The sequence below is a fragment of the Lepidothrix coronata genome, unplaced genomic scaffold, assembly GCF_001604755.1.
Source record: "Lepidothrix coronata isolate B3197 unplaced genomic scaffold, Lepidothrix_coronata-1.0 Scaffold86, whole genome shotgun sequence".
Classification (NCBI taxonomy): Eukaryota; Metazoa; Chordata; class Aves; order Passeriformes; family Pipridae; genus Lepidothrix; species Lepidothrix coronata.
The window spans coordinates 2,571,051-2,590,273 of NW_016690266.1; the positions used below are offsets into that span (position 1 = coordinate 2,571,051).

Sequence of the window (19,223 nt, forward strand, 5' to 3'; positions counted from 1 at the left end):
AGGCAGAATTTATTAGGCTCAAATAATCATCCCATAAGGGAACTTCCCATAACTTCAGTGACAGTTTTCAGTTTTATATTTCATTTGGGGACCTCTTTAATAGAAAAAGGGATTGCTGGCAACCTTAGTTTAAAGTCTGTAAAAAGCTGTAGAAGAAATATAACTTCTTTCTCTTCTAGGGAATAGGAGGACACAAAATAAGCTACATTACATGAGCCAGGACAGATTTCAAATTTTCAGTTTCATATTTTTATTACTGTACAAGGTTTAAAACTAACTCCTGCTAAAGCTAACATTGAGAATTTGATATTGCAAAGGTATTTGACTGAAAAGAAGCAAAGTCTCCATGCCGTAAATGTAGATACAACAATCTGTATTCATAAATTGATGAATTTCCCTTTTATCCAACATGCCCATCATAAAAAAAAAACCCAATTACAAAACATATCCATACATTATGACTTGCCCACATTATTCACTTATTGGGTACTCACAACTTTGTTAAGTTTAAACTCAGACCTTGCCTCAATACTGTTCTCAGTTCTTTCACCACCTCAGTATCAAAATACATTTCAAAATAATTTCCTTAGCTTTTCTTTTTTCATTTTCCTGTAATTTCTGACCATGGGCTTCTCAGTTTTCTGATCCTTCCCTTCTGTCTTCTGTAGTTCTACATGAGTATAAAACCTCATATTTTACCATACCTGTATATGGCAGGTTATGTATTTACTAGGATACTTAAAAAGGGAAGGATTACACTGCCAACATCTTAGTGTTTCCTTAGTCTCAGAAAAAAGGAATAAGCACAGATGTTTGCAAGTCCCTGCAGTACTGCTGGGGTCAATTCAGAGTCAGTTTGCCTTTGGCACACTTTTAAGAGCTCCTTAAAATATAATCATGCTTCCAAAATCATGCTAGCAAATACTGCAAAGATGAAATAATATCAATGTGTCATGTTCCTCCACAAGAAAAAGGTATTCATGAACCAATTAAAGCAGAGAGTCTCCACAACTGCAAATAAATACAACCAAAAAATCTGAATTAATCAATTTAGCAGTGCATTCCTACACCTCTGTTACTAAATTCACATCAATTCCTTACAGATAGGATTGGAAGATGATCTGCAGGTACAGAAAAGCCCTCTACATCCATGCTGAGATCAGGTGGAGAGAAAGGAGTGGTGCCCTGAGCTGGCCATCACCAGTTTTCCCAGGTAGGCTGCAGGCACACTCACGACTCCGCTCTTTTCCTCTGCTCACATTGTGCAGACATGTAACTTAAAGGCTGACTGTCTCTGCAAGAAACATGCACCCTGTTTCTTTTTAAAAGAGCTGGACAGGTTGCCAGGGAGTTGCCACCTTCCTCCCACAGAGGTTTTCTACAAACATCAATAGTCTTTGGATCATGCCTATAGTGCCTTCAGCCATTGATGCTCAATAATATTTTTTTCTTCTTTCCAGTGTTCCTAAAAGCAGTTTCTGCTTTATGCATCTTAACTGAGCCCCTCTCAGAAGCTCTACCCATTTCTATCAGGGATGAAAAGGAGCACATGCTCTGAATGAGATACTCTGTGGGTAGGATCAGTATGGGTCCCGGAAAGACTGCAGAACTACTCACAGCTACACCATCAGAAGTGCCAGTGCCTCATGTACATAAAAGTACAGAGAAGCAGAGTTAGGTTTGACGAGCTCAAAAAAACCCCAGGCACCTCTACCAGGCAGCACCTACCATAAAGTCTTCTCAAGAACAAGACTTTTGATTTATCAGCTCAAATACATGAGGTAATTTTCCTACACAAGGTAAAGAACAAACCATTTTCTAATTAAACAGTTAAATGTTTTCTATGATGTACTTTTTTTATTTTCAGTGATTCTACACAGATACTTACATTATTAATAGAAGGGCATACTGGTTTCGATCTGTGAAATCTTTTGGCAGTGACAACTGTAAAGGGAATTCTTTTAAGAAAAGAGAAAAACATTAAAGGCTGGTAGTTACACAGATGAAAAAGAGTGGCATTGTAAGAAAGATTTTGGTTTTCTAAAATAACGTTTTGTCAGATTTACCGTAATCCTCAATGTGAAGCATTTTGATTTCAGTCTTGTAATTCTTTTTCTTAAAAACAGCTTCCTTCAACACAGCATTATTTTCCAAAATATAAAACTCTAGAAACAGGAAGAAAAAGCATGTTGAAAGGTGTCACACATCACACCAGAGATAAATCAAGATTCAAAAACATTAAAGAAAAAGTGACAAATGTGCAATGATAAATCCTGTAAATTAATACCTTCTGTAACTACTGGTTTTTATAATGGAACTACTTTGCAATTCAGGAGCTGAGCAAACATCTAATTCAAAAGATATACATCTAGTCCATTTTCTGGCTTCAGCAGGCTTTGCTTTCACTAAGCACTACCAATGAAATTGCTGATGGCCAAATGAAAACCAGTATCTCTGATAAATACTAACAGAGGCTGTTAGAGCAAAAGGCTGCTCTGCTGGGCAATATCCTAAGCCTCATGTAGGCATCCTTTTCAAGCTACCTATTCCAAGGCAGCATTTAGCCAGCACAGCTCTACGTGGTCACTGCATGTCCTTATGTGTCTTCTGCACTTCAACCAAGAATGGGACATTCTTGGTTTAAAGCTGCAGCTTGGTTTAAAGCTGCAGACACATTTGAAGAGGTCCTTTTACACATGAAAAAATGATGACTAATTTGTTCTCTTTTTTTGTTTGTTTGTTTTTTACTCAAATTACTGATCTTGTTTCCAAAATTTAGATTTCTTTAATTAAATAACAAACTCTTCACTTAGGGCCCAAACTGGATAATCTAAGGAGAATGTTTCTTCTGGGCAATCAACCAAAATGGAATAATTACAGTCTGGGGATGGAATAATTGAAGTAGTCCTTAATCATTCTTTTATGGGTTGAAGAGGATAATCTAATCTTGCACTAAAACATTAGTGTAAATTATATCTCTTATTATTTGGCTTCTCGTTGTTACAAGAAACAATATCCCTCTTACTTTGCCTTACTCTAAGATGTTGCACATAAATCTCTATTTCAGTATTTCACTACCAACAGTATTTTAGATGCAGGTAATAAAGAGTGAAAGTCTGCCTTTACAGGACTGAGGAGCTCTATAGAAGTCAATGAATTCGCTTTGAGCAGTTGCTGCACCTTAATGAGCTGCCTTTGGTGTGCTATGGCATTGAGCTTTACAAACACTAACAGTGACATTAAAAAAAAAAAAAAGAAGCCATAAAGTTCCCCATTCCTGTAATCCACACCTTCATGTTTGTGGGTTGCAGTGGAGTTGAAGGTAGCAAGGTTGTCACCTCTGCTGCACCACAGAAATACCCAAGTGGGGAAAATTCTACTGATGAAGGACAGTCTTCTGTTACAAAACACCTCAAGCAGCCAGGAAACAGCAACAGATTTGGTGTAAATATACAGAAAATAATGTATAAAATTTGACAAATAGAGCTATAGAATATCCTCCTAAAAAGTCTTAATTGAAAATGTCAGTGGAGTCGTTCTGATTTGAGAAATATAAGATAAGGACTAAGTTCATCATACGTAGGTCAGCTTTTATGATCAACTGTCCAAGGACTGTACCTTACTTCAACATAATTGGACTGTAACTTTAAAAATATCTCTAAAAATACAAAAGTTGTATTGTAATGGCAGCATGATTTACACAGAAAGTGAAGAGAATGAAGACGAATCTGCCAGCTAAAGTGTAAACAGAAGATGAGTCATATGCATTTAGCATAAAACGTATCTGGAAAGCCTGGGAAAGATTTAGTAATTTGATTAACTTCTTTCCTTATCATTTGCTGATGTGGATGCTGCTAAGAGGTAATTAAAAGAACTTTATATGAATAAGCCATCTATTAATTTTCACATACTTGCAATGGCCTTTCCCCTTTCCCAAACTCTCCAACACAATCAGGGATGATAATAAAATTTAAGTATTTCATAAGGTATACTCACTTGCAGTATTACTTGTACTGTGCACACTAACAACTGGAACACCGGGTCCTGTTTTGAGGAGAGAAGAAAAACAGAGGCAGTGCAGGGTAGTTAGTACTCAGCAGTTCAATAAAAAAGGTGACAGCAGCAATTACCACATAAGATGGGATCCTGGAAGCTCCGTACAAATGCTTCCCTTCAAACACAGCACTAACTCCACTGGGAAGGACACAGGTTAGACTATAGTACCAACAAAGTGGGAAACAGAGTCCTCCTGCCTGTTCAGCAAGCAGTCCAGATTCTGTACCCACACCCTGCACCCACAAGGAGCACCATTTTTTTTTATAAACTCTATGTTTTAGTTTTAAGTGAAGAATAAAAAAATTATGGAGGTCCTTAATAGCACTGTTTAAAATATATCAGTTTGGCTTTCAGAAACAGTAACTTTAGGTTGACTGGGAGGTGAATTAATGATAATATTCACTTATGTTTTCTGTGGAAAAGCTATTGAAGTGCTGAGAAATTCTCACATATTTCACTTTGTTATCTGTTTAAGCAGCGTCTTTGGTATGCCAGCTCTGCAAAACCAACAGCATCATAGTTAAATCTAGGTGTAATGTAATCTAATTCCACTTCAGATACTATATTTTTAATTTACACTAAGAAACTAAGTGCACCAGGAATAATTCTTGACGTCAACAGCTGCTGTGCAAATGCACAAGACGGTATGTGAAACTGGGATGACCAAGCATTCAGCATACTCAGAAGCAGAGCCGAGTTTGCTGTACCTGCTCTGAGGACTCTTCTAGTGTAAACTTGCAAAAGAAAATATTGTGTTCCCACCCCCAGCGTGAAATTTGCACACAAGAAGCTTAGTTTTACTTTAGTGAGACAAGAGTTTAAATTACAAGCAGTCAGTCAGTATTGGGCTAGGAAGAATGATGCAGAAAAGCTGATGTCCCTGAGGACCCCATGGCAGATGAATGCACAGACCCTCTGAAATTAGGAGTTACAACTTCTCCTTTTTTGAGAAAAAACAATTCCTTCTGAGAGCAGTTCACAGACAGAGCGTAATTTATGTGTTTCAGGAGGTTGTCTTTCAATTAATTATGGCATGAGCCTAGGGAAATGTAAATACTTGAAATAAGAAGCATGATGCCATTCATGGCCTCCACAAGATTTTTATCAATTTCATTTAGTCTCAAGAGGAACTATTGACAAAAATCTTAGAGGTAGATTGCTGAGAAATCACGGCTTTCTGCCTTAGCTCTTGAAGAAGGTAATTTCTTCAGATGTCTCTGTTTGTTTGATTTTTTTCCCCAGCTCATTTTGCTTCTTCTGAATTTGTCATCTTGCTTTAAATTCTTATTTGAGAAAGACCATTTTTGAGCGGGAAAGCATTGATGTTTTCCAGGCCAGCTCGATTTTCACAGTAAAAGACTGAAGGATGATGACACATTTTGAAAAATGGAGATTGTAGTAGATTAAAAAGCTAATCAGAATAAAAAGAGACAGACCTGTCTTACAGGCATTGTGTTACAGCACATCAGAACTAAGCACAGCACTTAGATTTCCCGTTGACCTCCTATTATTAACCCTAAACCCAGAGCTTATTTTCTGTTGTATAAAAGGGGAGAAACAATTAATCTCTTTGTGAAGTATTTTATTTGAGTGGACAGATTAATATCTGTTGGTGTTTATGAAGTGCTAAAGGAAAAAATTCACAAGGAGTGTTGAAAATAAGTGCAAAGGATGCACTTGCCAAAACTGAGAGGCTGTAGAGTCTCCTCCACCTACCAGGCTACAAATAACTCCTCACTCAGGAGAGTCTCTGGAGATGGATATACTGAGACAGATCTCCTGGCTGAGGAAAACTAAGAAGGAAAAAGTATCTTAATAAAGGTGCTCATGGGTAAACAGGAGGTGGAAGAATTGAAACTTGTATAGATCGAACTAGTCCAGAGTCCCCCAATGATTTTTCTGGGCAAATTGCTTTTGTAACAATTTGGCAAAGGCTTTTTGTGGTGGGAAAACAAGTGTGGATGCAAGTAGATGCAGTGTCATTTGTCTCCTTGGAGCAGTTTACATCACGCTCCTACAAGCAGCACCCTGCAGAAGAGTTTTGATATCTGTTCTCTGGTGATGTTGCCATAAAATTTGATACTCCCAAATACCCAATGCACCACAGAGCCGTGGCAGTATACAAGAGCCACACCACTGCTGTAACTGCAAGCTCTGATGAAACACAAGAGAAGGCCAAGCTGACAACTATGCATTAATGTTAGAGGTAGGAAAAACTTAGAGAAAGTGGTTTATCATCTGTGCCCACGACCTGCAGCTTAGAGCAGTCTACTGGCTGCAACTCAGTGGAGTGTAGGTTTAGTCCTGGGAGGATGATCTACAGCCTTATCATCTCAAACAGACAACTGCCACCTCCAAAGTCAATGAAAGTCGTGAGCCTGTAATTCCATGCACAACTTTCTGCTGGCATTCATGTTTTTATATCGAAGGAATGCATTAAAAAATACAGGCTGAATATATTTTGCAAAAATAATAACAGGAAGTTGTCCTTTTGGACTCTGGAACATTACTGATTCAGGGAAAATAAACTTCCCAATTTACCAATCTTCCCTCTTGCAGGAATCTGAGACTTACCCCATAGGGACTATGTCAAGAACAAGGGAAAACTCTGCTTAAAGCATGAGTAAGTCATTACTAGTGCAGTCTTTACTCAGATATGGATCTCAGGATTAGCTCTGTAACATCATGCTGCAGATTTAACCATGTATAAACCATACAGTTTGTATGTTCTTTTTCTAATCAGCTTTGCATTGTAGGTGTATTTCCACAGCCCCCCCCCCAAAAAAAAAAACCATACCCCTTATTTTAGCCAATATATATTCATAGTTTGTTTGTTTGGACAGATTCAATGCTCAAGCCGGCAGATATTTTATTTCTGTGCAAAAATAAAAGTGGAGTTGCAAAAGAAATAGAAAAATGCATGAAAATAAAATGGGCTATTCATACGTATTCCAGATGAATTGTGTTCTACTCTTTTCAGTCTGATTCTAACTATGCAAAAAAATACTGGGAGGACAGTGTAAAATGTTGCAAGTTTCAAGGACAACAGGTCTAGCTATACACTTTATTATTGATTGTCTCATGCTCTTCTGAACCTTTTTTTATAATCTTATTTATTTCTTAGTGTTTATTTCCTGGGTGTAGGTTATAAATTTCACAGTGTGGGATGGTTCTATTTTTCTGTTTATAGAGAAACTCTGACCCAATTGGTGCCATTTAGTGCTACTAGAACACAGCTAAAAATAAAACACAAGGAGTTATTTATTGCAATTATTTTGATAGAGAGGCTCTGTGGATTAAACCGCACCTGGTTTAATCTTTTTGGAAGATACACACATACATATGGGGGTGTGTATAGATACACTGTGCACGTACATGTTTGCACACACAGAGAAACAGTGTACCAGAAAGCAGTCCCTCATTTTTTAACTAGGTATAATTACACAAGATCAAAGCCTATATATAAAATAATGAAGATGTTACAAACCACAGTACCATCACCATAAATTCCAAAATTTTTGGTGAAGGATTTTTATCTAGGGTGAATTTAAGTCAATGTCTACTACTTGGACAGAAGCATTAGGATTGGAGCAGCTTTCTGACATCACCTGTTATTTAGCTGTTAAACAGAACATCTTCACTTAGTCTTGGAATAGACTCTGTACAGAACTTTGAGTAATCCAATACTGAGCCAACTGTTAGACTCCAGCCTAATGCCCTTCTCAAAAGAATACATTAATTCAGAAGCAAACATGCACTACTACACACTGTGCATTTGACTTACCTTTACAGTGCAGTAGAAAATGCCTATTCATGGGGCTAAACTTTGCACTGAAGTATGTGCACCGGTCTTTCAAGAAGTTACATGAGAGACACTGACGATTCAATGATCCCACCGTTGATACACTGTGGAAAAAATTAATCAGAATCATTTTACATTGTAATAAAATACAATAAACCAAGAATTAGCTCATCAAAGTGAAAAAATTTGTTTCAGTCCCCAAACTTTCTTAAACACCACTGACACATTTTGTTCCTGATGGAAACTGTTTTCAGATGACTCAGTGGGCTACTGTTCTGTAAAGTGGGCAACATAGACAGGATCCAAAACCTGCCCAAAGCAAGACTGGGACTCCAATAAGTAGCGGTGCTGTGGGGTAACAGTATTAGTAGGACACAATGAAAAGCCTCATTAACTTCAGGTTTAAGCACTAGAGTTTGTGCAAGGATGAGGTGCTTTGCCCACACATTTTAAGTTACATGATTAAACCCTATAAATATTTTTACTTAGAAGATTTTAATACTTTTAAAACACAGTCATGTTAAATGCTTGCCTTTAGGTTTAGCTTTTTAGATGCTTATAAAGGACTAGTAAAGATGTAATTGGTAAAAATATTTTGTGTTAAAATCTTTTTCATTTTTTAGGAAATTTAAAATATCATTGACATGTTTAACTTATAAAAGCTGTGATTCTTTCCTTGCTACAGTCAACCATACTAATTGTTACACAATATAAATGATTACCCAAGCACCATAGCACTTATAGGTTGGATGAAGAAGCTGTTGTCACAGCCCCATGTACTTCTTACCTATGCAGCTGTCTTCCTCTTGGGGATTCTTCAGTGCTTAAGAAATAACTGTGCCCAAAAGATGAAAAAAGTTAAAAGTTAAACTCAGTTTGGTAAACTGTCTGATGTGGGTAGTGTTTAGGGAAATGAGAGACATCCATTTTTTAAAAGAAAAATTCCCAAATATCCATGAAGATAAAATACTTATATACAAACCTAATTTCCAAGATTAAATTTAGAGCCAGTACATAGAGTAGTAATTTCAGATGGCATACGATTTCATATTTTAACAGTGATGAACACAATGTTTTATGGTTTCTGTTTAATTCCCGTAATGCCCAAGGAGCTCCAGTAGCAACCACGATGCCTTTCTGCACATTACAAATACAGAAGAGAAAGTTTCTCCTTCACTCTAGAGTTTGCAATACAAACCCAAGAGGGTTTGTAATTAAATCATGTTTGAAATTATATCATGTATTACAATAGGTCTTATGATACCCAAAAGCCTTTTTGAGCTGTAGGAAAACTTTTTCTTCTATCTAGTTTTCACAGGTGGAAAGAGACTGGGTAGTAAAGGTGTTGCAAGAACACAAAGACAAGCCCTTGGTGTTTCCCAGGTGAGATCCCCAAAAGGTTCTGCTTGATAGGCAGAAGAAGGGCAAGGAAATCCTCTCAAGAGGCTGAGACAACCCACATGAGGTCTGTCACCTCTCTGCAGGCTGAGTGCATCCAGACCTCATTTTTTCACCTGAACCTTTCAGAAGTATCTAGAAATTGTCCATGGATATATTTTCAGAAGCCAAAGAAGGACTGGTCAAAAAGGGTTTTCTCCAGTACTAGTGGAGAAGACAGGTCTTGTTGCAGCCTCAAATATGTTGCAGCCTCAGATACTGCTGAAATATCATTTATTTTAAAGAAAATGAGAATGTCTGTTTTTTGCCATGGGTAGATAAAATTGAAAACTAAGGAAGTTCCACTGAAGTTATGTGGAGCCTTCAGACATTTTATGTCAGTTCTATACTCCCCCCCAAAAGCAGCAAAGTATGTGCTGCATTTCCTTCTACTGTAGCACTAAGATGGGCTTTGGAAATATTTCTCTGTGAGCTGAGTTAGAATCAGGAGTTCTGATAACCTCCATAAATAATTTGAATTTATGAGATTGAACCAGATCCCCAAAACTCTGAGGCCTCATGCAGTAATCAAGCCAGGATAAAAACTAAAGATTTGATGTTTTATCAAGTAGTAAAATTTACTATGACTCCTTGTCTGATTTCAGGAAAGAAGTCACCAAAAACGTTATTACTGCTGCATTGTGTGTTGATTTCTTTTGTTTAGAAAAATACAGTGAGTAAGTGATGTCACAGTGTGCGCTTCTTTTTCCTCTGCATAAAAACACACACAACAGAATGACATATAAATTGTCTTACAACTGCACTTTATGCACTCAGGTGTGTCAGAGTTATGGTAATGCTCAAAAATGAAAGAAATATTGTTGCTTGAGATATGCTATTTCCCGTTAAATGGATTCCACTTTAATAACTCAGATATTTTCATAAACAAATACAGAGAATAGTGCTTACATCTTTTGAGTAGTTTCATCATATGCCAGTATTTTGATAACTTCCCAGTTTCCCGATGTAAGGTGTCTCACACTGATTTGTTCACTTTTAGCCTGGAGAGAGATGGAAAACACTGACTTTCACCTTACCTGTTATATTTTTCTTTGTCCAGAAGGATTGTCTGCACATGTCAGTATTGATTACAGCTTTTAAAACTTAAATATGCAACATAACATCTTTAAATCACAAACCTCACATTCTGATAGGCCTGAACTTCAAGCATCTTCCCCCCCATATATAAACTTTTCAAAGTCATAAAACAATGTTGGTTTTTATTACAATTTTTCTTTCAGTTGCCCAGATGCCAACAAACAATGTAAGTCCAATACTTCAAGCTAAGAACCTTGCCATTCCACATGCTTTGTTTTTCTTAGTGTTTCTTTCCTTCACAGTGGCATTCCAGGGAATCTTTCCTCTGCTCCACTGTGCACCATGGAGAATCCTCTCTTTATCCAGCGCCTATAAGAAGCAGCTAAGAGTAGCTTCAAATTTTGGCAACTGAACCAAATGCTTACAAGCTGGTGAGCACATGTTGTTTCCTTTCAGAAGCACTTTCTACCCCAGTGAGCCCAGGAAAATAACTGCTACAAGGGGAAATTCGAAGCATTCTTTCAAAGAATGCGATGACACTTTTCTCAGCCAGTGCACCAGGAACTGGACTAGGAAACATCAGGATGCAACGCAGGTAAAATCAACTCTTTGGTTGGAAGTTGCAGCAGGCTGCTCATCAGACACAGGTTAAAAACAGCAGAACATGAAGACTGAGAAGGTCCTACTGCAAAAGGTAAAATCTTGGCTTAGGCTACTGAAGATTAAAACTTCAACCCTCACTACTTGAACAGAGCCTTTTTTTCTGTATTTGGGTTATGATGCTTGGCTTGGATATACAAATTCTTTTCAAATTCAAGACAAACTTCATGAAGAAAAGAGGTGATACTTCAGCTTATATTTCATCTTGAGTGGGCAAAACTGAGCGGTAGGAGTTACGAAGGAGGTCAGATGGAGGATCTAATGGTGCTTTCTGACCTTGTGGCCTGTGAACCTGCAGCACCAGGCCATACCTAATCGCTGTGGCCTCAGTGCTTACGTGGTCTACAAAAAGTCATAAAGGCAAAAAGGGTTTGTTTTTTTTAATCCATGTATTTCTGAACTATATCCTGAGTTCCATATCAATGGCAGCAATAACTAGAAAGCATAAAATGCTCCAGCATACCTATGAGAAATGCTAGGAACTGGCAAGGCAGAATCTTGAATTGATCTTTTTTCTACCAGATCCACAAGGAAAGAATGATGTAGTAACTCTTGACAAGTCTTGCAAGTACCAAACAAAATCAGGACATTGTGCTGGGTGCTGTACATATGTTTATGATGAGGGTTCTCCATTCAGGAAGACTACGATATTCAGTGCTGTCTCCAAGAATGATTAAAATACAAATTAGTGATTTATCCTAAGTGACTATTTCTTCTCTCAAGAGAGAAAAGCTGCAACAATTGAAAGAGATATTTAAATATTAAGATCATAGGATCTAACAAGAAACAGCAATAAAAAGCCCAGCCAAGCGTTAATAAACATGGTTATTTTTCAAGGTTACAGCCATAATACATAATTTATGAAGCTTGCAGGAAGTTATCGCCTTGATCCATTAAAGTAGCTTTATAATTCTTATTTTGTGGTTGGAAAAAAAGAGACTTTCTAGAGTTGCAAAACTCCATGAAAGAAATTTCTAGATACATAACACATGATTCAATCCCATTTTGAGATTAGTTTGTTTTAAATATTTCATAAGTTACTAAAAGCATTTGTAAACAATAAACCACACATCTATCCCTCTACATCCAGGCAGTAAATAATCTATGATAGACAGTAATCTTTTAGACAGTCCCTTCCCATTGCATAAAGATGTAATTAGATGCTTCTGCTAACCTGCTTTGATTGTGTCATTGGCACATGCTTTTCTGAAGTACAGTCAAAGAAATGCAGTCTGAGAAAGACCACCATTTGTCAGCACTTTGTTTTATGATTGACAAATCAGCCTCAGTGATTAAAGTGAGCCACTAAAATGTACTTCTTTGTCCCTGCAAGTTCACATTGGTTCTGTGTTTTAACTTTCCCACATGCAGAGGCTGATTTCCCTTAACAAATATCTATACTGAGTAGCACAGAGAAGTAGTGGGAATCCAAATGCCAAATTCCAGTGTTACCCGAGCTCCATCATGGAAAAGCTGTGATCATCTGGGTACTGGTGATCTCCCAACTGCTTTAAATTCTGCAAAGCACCTGCTATGCTGCTGTGGCTCTCACAAGGTGTGACAAACATGTAATGTGACAAAAGACTTTATGTGCAACGGTTAATATACTTTTTATGCCTCCATGTTTGCTTTAGAAATAATGGACAATCAGATTAATGCAGTGTGTAAAACACATCATATAAAAGCATTTCCTGTCCTTTACTGCTCTGTGTCAGCCCCATTATCATGCAGAATGTTACTTACTGATGAATAATGCTTGATACATGGGGTATCATGTTTCCGTCTTATTAGGAGCAACTGCATGCTAAAAGCCAAATTTGTCATTGGTTATACCATTCAGATTTGTTTATTCATGCTGATGGCTGTCAAAATAGAAGTATTTTTTATTTTTGGAGCTGTGCAGTACCCAGGCCTCTAATTCTGCCTGAAAGGGACAAAACTCTGAATCATCACCTTGACTTTAAACATTATTCTAGTTAAATTGTGTGAAGATGCATTTAAAAGTAGCTATATATTTAATCACCTTACTGAATAAGAGTGGGCTTAATTTTTGCTTAAATATTTTCCTGAATGAGGATCAAGTTGCCTGGGCTTTTTAGCAGTGAGAAATGTCAGAGCCTACAGGTTTAGGGCAAATTTGATTGTATCTCTAACATCCTTGGGAATGTTGCAAGTTAACTTTCAGATCTAGACCATTACTATTTCATGTATTTTAAAGACAGTTATTCATAGTGGGAAAGATACCAAAATAAGACTTGACTGACTAAATAGTTTTGCTCTGGTGTAAATTTTTATGTGGTTACTGTACTAATATGCCTTTACCAAACTGTCATCTGAGTTACTGTTTTCTTTAGAAGACAGAATTTGACATGTCTTTGATCCCTTTTATCTTCACTGACTCTTTCTTGATATATTTACTCTAGTGAATGAGTATCTTTATTCTTGCTTCTTCAGGTTAAATTTTCATTAAAGGTCTTTTGTTCTTGTTCTGTCTGCAGCACACTGTGAATCTATTTCAGACTTAATAATGTTCATACCAGAACACTGTCATAAAGGCAGATAATAGATTTTCCCAGTGCCAAGTCTGCTATTTTGATGTTTTGGGTACCTTGATAATCCCTCCTATCTCATATGGCTCTGCTAAAGTACCTGGATTAATGCTCTGCTGATTTAAATAGATGCCTTGGAGTGTTCTGTTCCAGGGCATAATTTCCTTTATTAGTTCATCACAACTTCATACTGGTGACCTTCAAAGTCCTAGTGCAAATTTATCTTCTTTCAGATCCTTCTTTGGGAAAAGTAATGACCCTGGGAAATGGAAGACACTGAAAAATGTTGCAAAGGGTAATAAAGAGTCCTAACTTTCCCAAAATTTTAAGTTTGGATATTTCCTTCCTTTACTGTTCTGTGTAAGGTCAGATTCTGAACAGACATTTAAAATTATACTTATGCATGTATAGTGTATGTAGAGAGGGTAAAAATAGTGATTCTGCAGGTCTCTTGAATTTCTGTGGCTATAAAACATTATTATTGACAGAAGGGTTTAACAAGAAAACATCTCTGCTTTCCTACACAGGTACAAAAAAACTACGGAATTTTCCAGAGAAAGTACTTGGGAAGTACCTTCCATTTAGTGAACACATGTGCTACCACAGAAGAGGTCTAAGGAAAGAGAGAAACCTCCACTTATTCTGGAAGAAATTACAAATATGTCCCCTCTGCAGCGAGTGACAACCTGGATAGGACAAATGATGACACAAGCGTTCGGACTCTGATGAAGTGCAGACCTTTGCCTGGGTCTTGTGTCATCAATAAAAGTCCTAGATGACCAGTAAGATATTAAAAACAGCCAGAACCAAAACCTTACCTGCACAATGAACATGGCTATGTGGTGAAATTCGCCCCGTCCTCCTTGCTTCACTGGGACAGTCATGAAGAACCTACTGCCGTCCTTGGAGAAAACCGGTTCTTCATTCTACGAAAGTAAGATTGTGTCAGTTTGTCACACTGTTCATTAAACTTCTAAACAAAAGATCAGCTTAAGCTTTTTGTCTCCTTGGTTTTGGTATTTGCTGTGCTCATGAGTCAACTGGAAAAAATCCTTAGGTTTTAAATCTATTCTGCTAAGATTAACAAAAATGTGGTGGCTAAAGCTAAATGGAGTTCATGCCATGTGCAATCTTGTCCTAAAGCACCTTGGTAAACTCTCCCTTACAGTGAAAGGTCTGGTAATCTCATCCCTAATGCAGTGGGACTTTCCAGGATACTTCCCTTTACAGACTACAGTTATTGACAGAGATAAGTTCTACAAATGATGAGGAGAAAAAAAAGTTTTGGTAGTCTGGACCCATCAAAATGTGCTTAACAATCACTGATTTTGATAAAGTTATATGGAAAAAATAAGCACGTTGAAGTGATATTCTGAATCAGGGTCGTACCACAAATTGTAGCATGATGTGATACCATCCCTTCACGTCTAACTTTACACAGAAATATTAAATGAAAATGGCTTGCTATAAAAGCATAGTTTTTTGCTAAAATGATTTCTCATTTGCACGTTGCAAAATGAAGCCTGAAATGTATTTTAAATGGAATGCGTTTCATCCATTTATTGGACAGTTCTTCTGAAGCTATGAAAATGGAATAATTTGCTGACATATTAGTTCAACATACTGTTCTGGGTGTGAATTCAGAAATATTATACTTACATATTCCAATTACAGCCCATATGACCTCTAATCCTTGAACTCCTTTGGGTGTAATTTAGTGAGCTTATTTTTTAATCAGAAAAAAATCAGCACAGTATATAGGACATGCCTGGAATGGGATTCATCTGATCTGTCTTTAACCATCCAAGAGTTAGGTAGTTAATCAGCTGGTCATCTAAGTGCATACTGAACTGAATGCTAAAGACAGAGGGAAACTGAAGGGAATATTGCCTCCAAAACCCACACAGGTGTCTCGGGATTTTATTAGCTTATAAAATACCACATAATTAAATAAAAATGACGATGAAACAATGATATATTATACACTCAGAAACAGCATTTATACTGTACCTGTTTAGGAAGCCACAGGTCTGACTGCATTTCATATTTCTAAAAAAATAAAAAAATAAAAAACCAAAAAAATTTCTTTTATGGAATAGCTACAGGTCAAAAATATTTCTCACATTCAGCAAAAGGTCTCTAGTTATTTCATGGGGGTTTTTTTCTACTATGCTATGATCTTCACATCCCTTTGTCGGCACTTCCATTGAAACAAACAATAATTTAATTACTAAGTCAGCTGCTTTATTCAGAGTTTCTAGTAGAACACCACAGGGGACCTAAGAATGCCGTTTTCAGTCCTTTCTGATTAGCTATGAAGCTTTACACAGGCAGTTCTATTTGTTTTTTACCTCTAGGCATCATCTGACAACTGGATATTTTAGGTCCTTCATCAACACTGGGCAAACAGCCAGCATCAAGCTCAAATTGTGAGACCTTGTCAAATTACAATCTCTTGTTTTAATGGGTTGTAGTCTGGCATTAGTGATGAGAACAAAAAATAAATACAAATGATTTTTTTTTTATTGTTCATACTCATATTTCACACCATGCTAACTGAAATTAAAAACCCAAATACCACATACACATTGTTGGGAAAAAAAATATAATATACGTCAACTGTTGCAAATTTTCATAGTCACATTGAAGTAATGAAAATTTATTAGCTATAGAAGCATCTGTACATATATGGCCTGAGAAATAAAAATCTGTAGCTATTACACCAGCTGGTTTGATGCAGTACTTTTTGAAACTGAGAAAATGTGCAAAATGCTAGGGGGAAAAAAAGGTTTAAATTTGAAATCAAATGATGTGATACAATGTTAAATTGTCACAATTAAGGTCTTTCCTCTTCCATCAGGGATTTCAAGAGCATCACCTTATCCCAGTGGGTGCAGAATAGAACCATTCATGGGTACAGGCATGAGCCTGAGCTGAGCTTACTATGGTGACGCTGCATTGCTCTCCTTCCTCACCCACCTAAAAATGTCCTTTGCTGCACTCTAAGTCTTCTGGAATGGGACTTCTCAGTGTCTCTCTCTGTGGCATTATATCCTAGATTACAGCTCCCAGGATACCTACTTCAAACAAGTCCAATTGACCTTGGAGCACATAAAGGTTTCCCTTTCAGAAGTGACTGCTCACAGAGGTTTGTGACAACTTTCTTAATAAAAAGGCATAAGGCTTGCAGAAACCAGCTTAACAGCAACCTCCATGGTCACACACAAATCTCCATGGTCACACTCTTAATCCGTATTTCGAGGATTTATTCATAATTTCTGAGTCAGGAAAAGCAACCTGAACTGTGTAGCTATAGAAGCAGACAAGCTCAGAAACAATCTCTAACACTGCATCATGACTGACTTCAGCAGCAGACACTGATGGGAGCCTTTTGATTCAGAGGCCAACATTTATCGCTCACAACCATTTACTCTGCCAAATTATACCCTCTACTTTGGAGCATCTGCTGGTACTGATATTAGCATGTATAGAAAATATTTATACTTTTAGCTGGTTCTGGGAAGAGATCGTGACTCAGAATGGGAAAGCAGCCAATTGCATTCAAGATACAAGACTGACTGTGAAAATGGAGAGATGCAGTGCACGAGTGTCAGAAGTCAAATTCAGAGTCAAGGGATGAGATGAGGCTGGATTCAAATAGAAAAATGTATTTCAGTTCGGCTAACATTCAAAAATGAAGTATCCCTTTTGCCTTTCAAGGACTTCTTCCAAAGTTATTTGTTTCTGCTATTGAATTTGAAGGAATTATCAGAGTTTTACACCTTTTTCCTTAAAAATACGTAAGCTGTGGGAGACAGAAAGATCTAAAATGAAACTCTGCAGGGGGAAGAGAGGAGAAACCAGTCAGCTGAAAATATCTGAGGGAAGACAAGCTTGTTGCTGCTCTAGCTATATCCCAAGTACACGATGTTCAGCAACCTCAGTTTCCACTGAAGTTAATGAATGAACAAAGCTTAGTAATTCCGAAAATGTCACTCAAAGCTCTTAATTGCATGAAATCATTGCACCACATTTGGAATCTTCTCACATCTATTTCCTCCCTGTTGACTAATTATATTCAGCTTGCAACTACTGCATCTGCAAACTCATTTTCAAAAATATTCTTCTGAATATGAAAACAAAATGCAGAAAAAACCTTGAAAAGAGATCTTCCAGAAAAAAAACCAAAAACATAACTTACCCTGGTACAAGCCCCAGTTGTGGTTTCACAAACTGTAAGGATGGAGATATTCTGAGCTCTGTTTAACCATCTCACCACAGCCTTGGTGTTGCTTACCCATTTCACCATGGTGATATAATATTCCCTAAGTAAACATTTGAAAACACAAAGTTCAGATACTTGATATTTCGGATTAGACTTAAAAAAACAACAGCATACATCCAGTTCATTCAAATGCTGGATTTGTATGGCATGACAGTATCAGTACTGAGGGATGGAAAAAATAACCCCAAGTGCCCAGTATCTCTGTTCTTACAAGTGGAAAGGCTCAGTCCTTCAGTGTACTGTTCCCCTGGGAAATTTTTGCATATACATACACAAACTTTACCAGCTGTGAAACATATGTGTGCAAATACACATGAACCATGTACTTTCCAGCCAGCTTAAAAACAAGCACTGAATTCCAACAGAAGCCAGTATTTTCCTATACCAAATGCCTTCAGAAGACAAATGTTTTTGCAAAAGAATCCAGTCCTACTGCCAAAAAACAAAAAAAAAGTTCTGTAATTCTGTGATGTTTGAGTGCAGACAGAGCCCACTTTAAAATGTCACTTGTTATAAAATAACAAGTGTTTTATAATGGGACTTCTGGATAAAAGGGAAGTCCCACTCAGTATCATTGTATTTCTGTTCCTGTTTTAACAAATAGCTCAAAACTGTCCGTCCCTCAACAACCCTGGCTGAGCACATGAGAATTTCCAGGCACAGACTCATGGTATGGAAAATTTGCCTCCCTCCTCACAAAATCCTGCTAGGCTGTCAGGCTGAGGATGTTACAGAAGAAGACCTGTTGCAGCCTGTCATCTCAGCCAGGCTTTTTGCCTCACCTCTCCACTGGTGGCAGCTGGAAGCTTTCACAGTCCAGCTGAGTTATGTGCAACAGCAGAGTGAGCTTGTCTGGAAACTCAGACCCCCTTTAAAACAAGGGGCTTAGCTTGAGTATAATTAGGCTTTTAATCTAAAACTGATGGAGATCTCATCACTCTTTGAAAACATATATTTAATTAAACATTCAAACGCCTCCTTACTAGAACAAAGACTCTGAGAAGCACCAACAGCAAAGCTGTGTACAGCTCTGATGCCACACACAGGAGATGCAGGTGACAGAAATTCACTGCAGCTTCACACAGCCCCAGTCTGGTTCTGTATTTGCAGAACAGACCCAAACAACCCAGTATACACAGCTTTCTTTTGGCTTTTATATTTCCCTTTTAGTAGCACAGATATTTTCACACGTGGATACCAGAATGATAACATCCAAGTGTATGTTGAGTCTAATATTTACATTTTTTTGGCTTAAAAAATGTTTTAACTTATCGAGGGGCAAAAATGTATGCCAAAAGTAAAACAAGAGCTACCATGACACCAGCTGACCCATCCAAGAAAGCAATGATCCAAGAAAAAAACCAAAGAGTGCAACTCCAATCCCACGTCCTGAAAT

At 37.4% G+C, this 19,223-nt stretch overlaps 1 protein-coding gene across 2 annotated transcripts in view; it reads right to left on the reverse strand.

The window, feature by feature from the left end:
• The window catches only part of DPP10 (dipeptidyl peptidase like 10), a 265,798-nt gene that overhangs the window by 19,533 nt on the left and 227,042 nt on the right, over positions 1–19,223 (reverse strand). For both annotated transcript variants that reach the window (XM_017820942.1, XM_017820943.1), the window contains exons 11-19: positions 17,744–17,867; positions 15,553–15,591; positions 14,361–14,468; positions 10,205–10,296; positions 8,646–8,693; positions 7,841–7,962; positions 3,997–4,044; positions 2,067–2,165; positions 1,889–1,958 (exon numbers count right to left, since the gene is read on the reverse strand). In XM_017820942.1, coding sequence (XP_017676431.1) covers positions 1,889–1,958; positions 2,067–2,165; positions 3,997–4,044; positions 7,841–7,962; positions 8,646–8,693; positions 10,205–10,296; positions 14,361–14,468; positions 15,553–15,591; positions 17,744–17,867 — 750 coding nt within the window. The remainder of the gene's footprint in view (positions 1–1,888; positions 1,959–2,066; positions 2,166–3,996; positions 4,045–7,840; positions 7,963–8,645; positions 8,694–10,204; positions 10,297–14,360; positions 14,469–15,552; positions 15,592–17,743; positions 17,868–19,223) is intronic.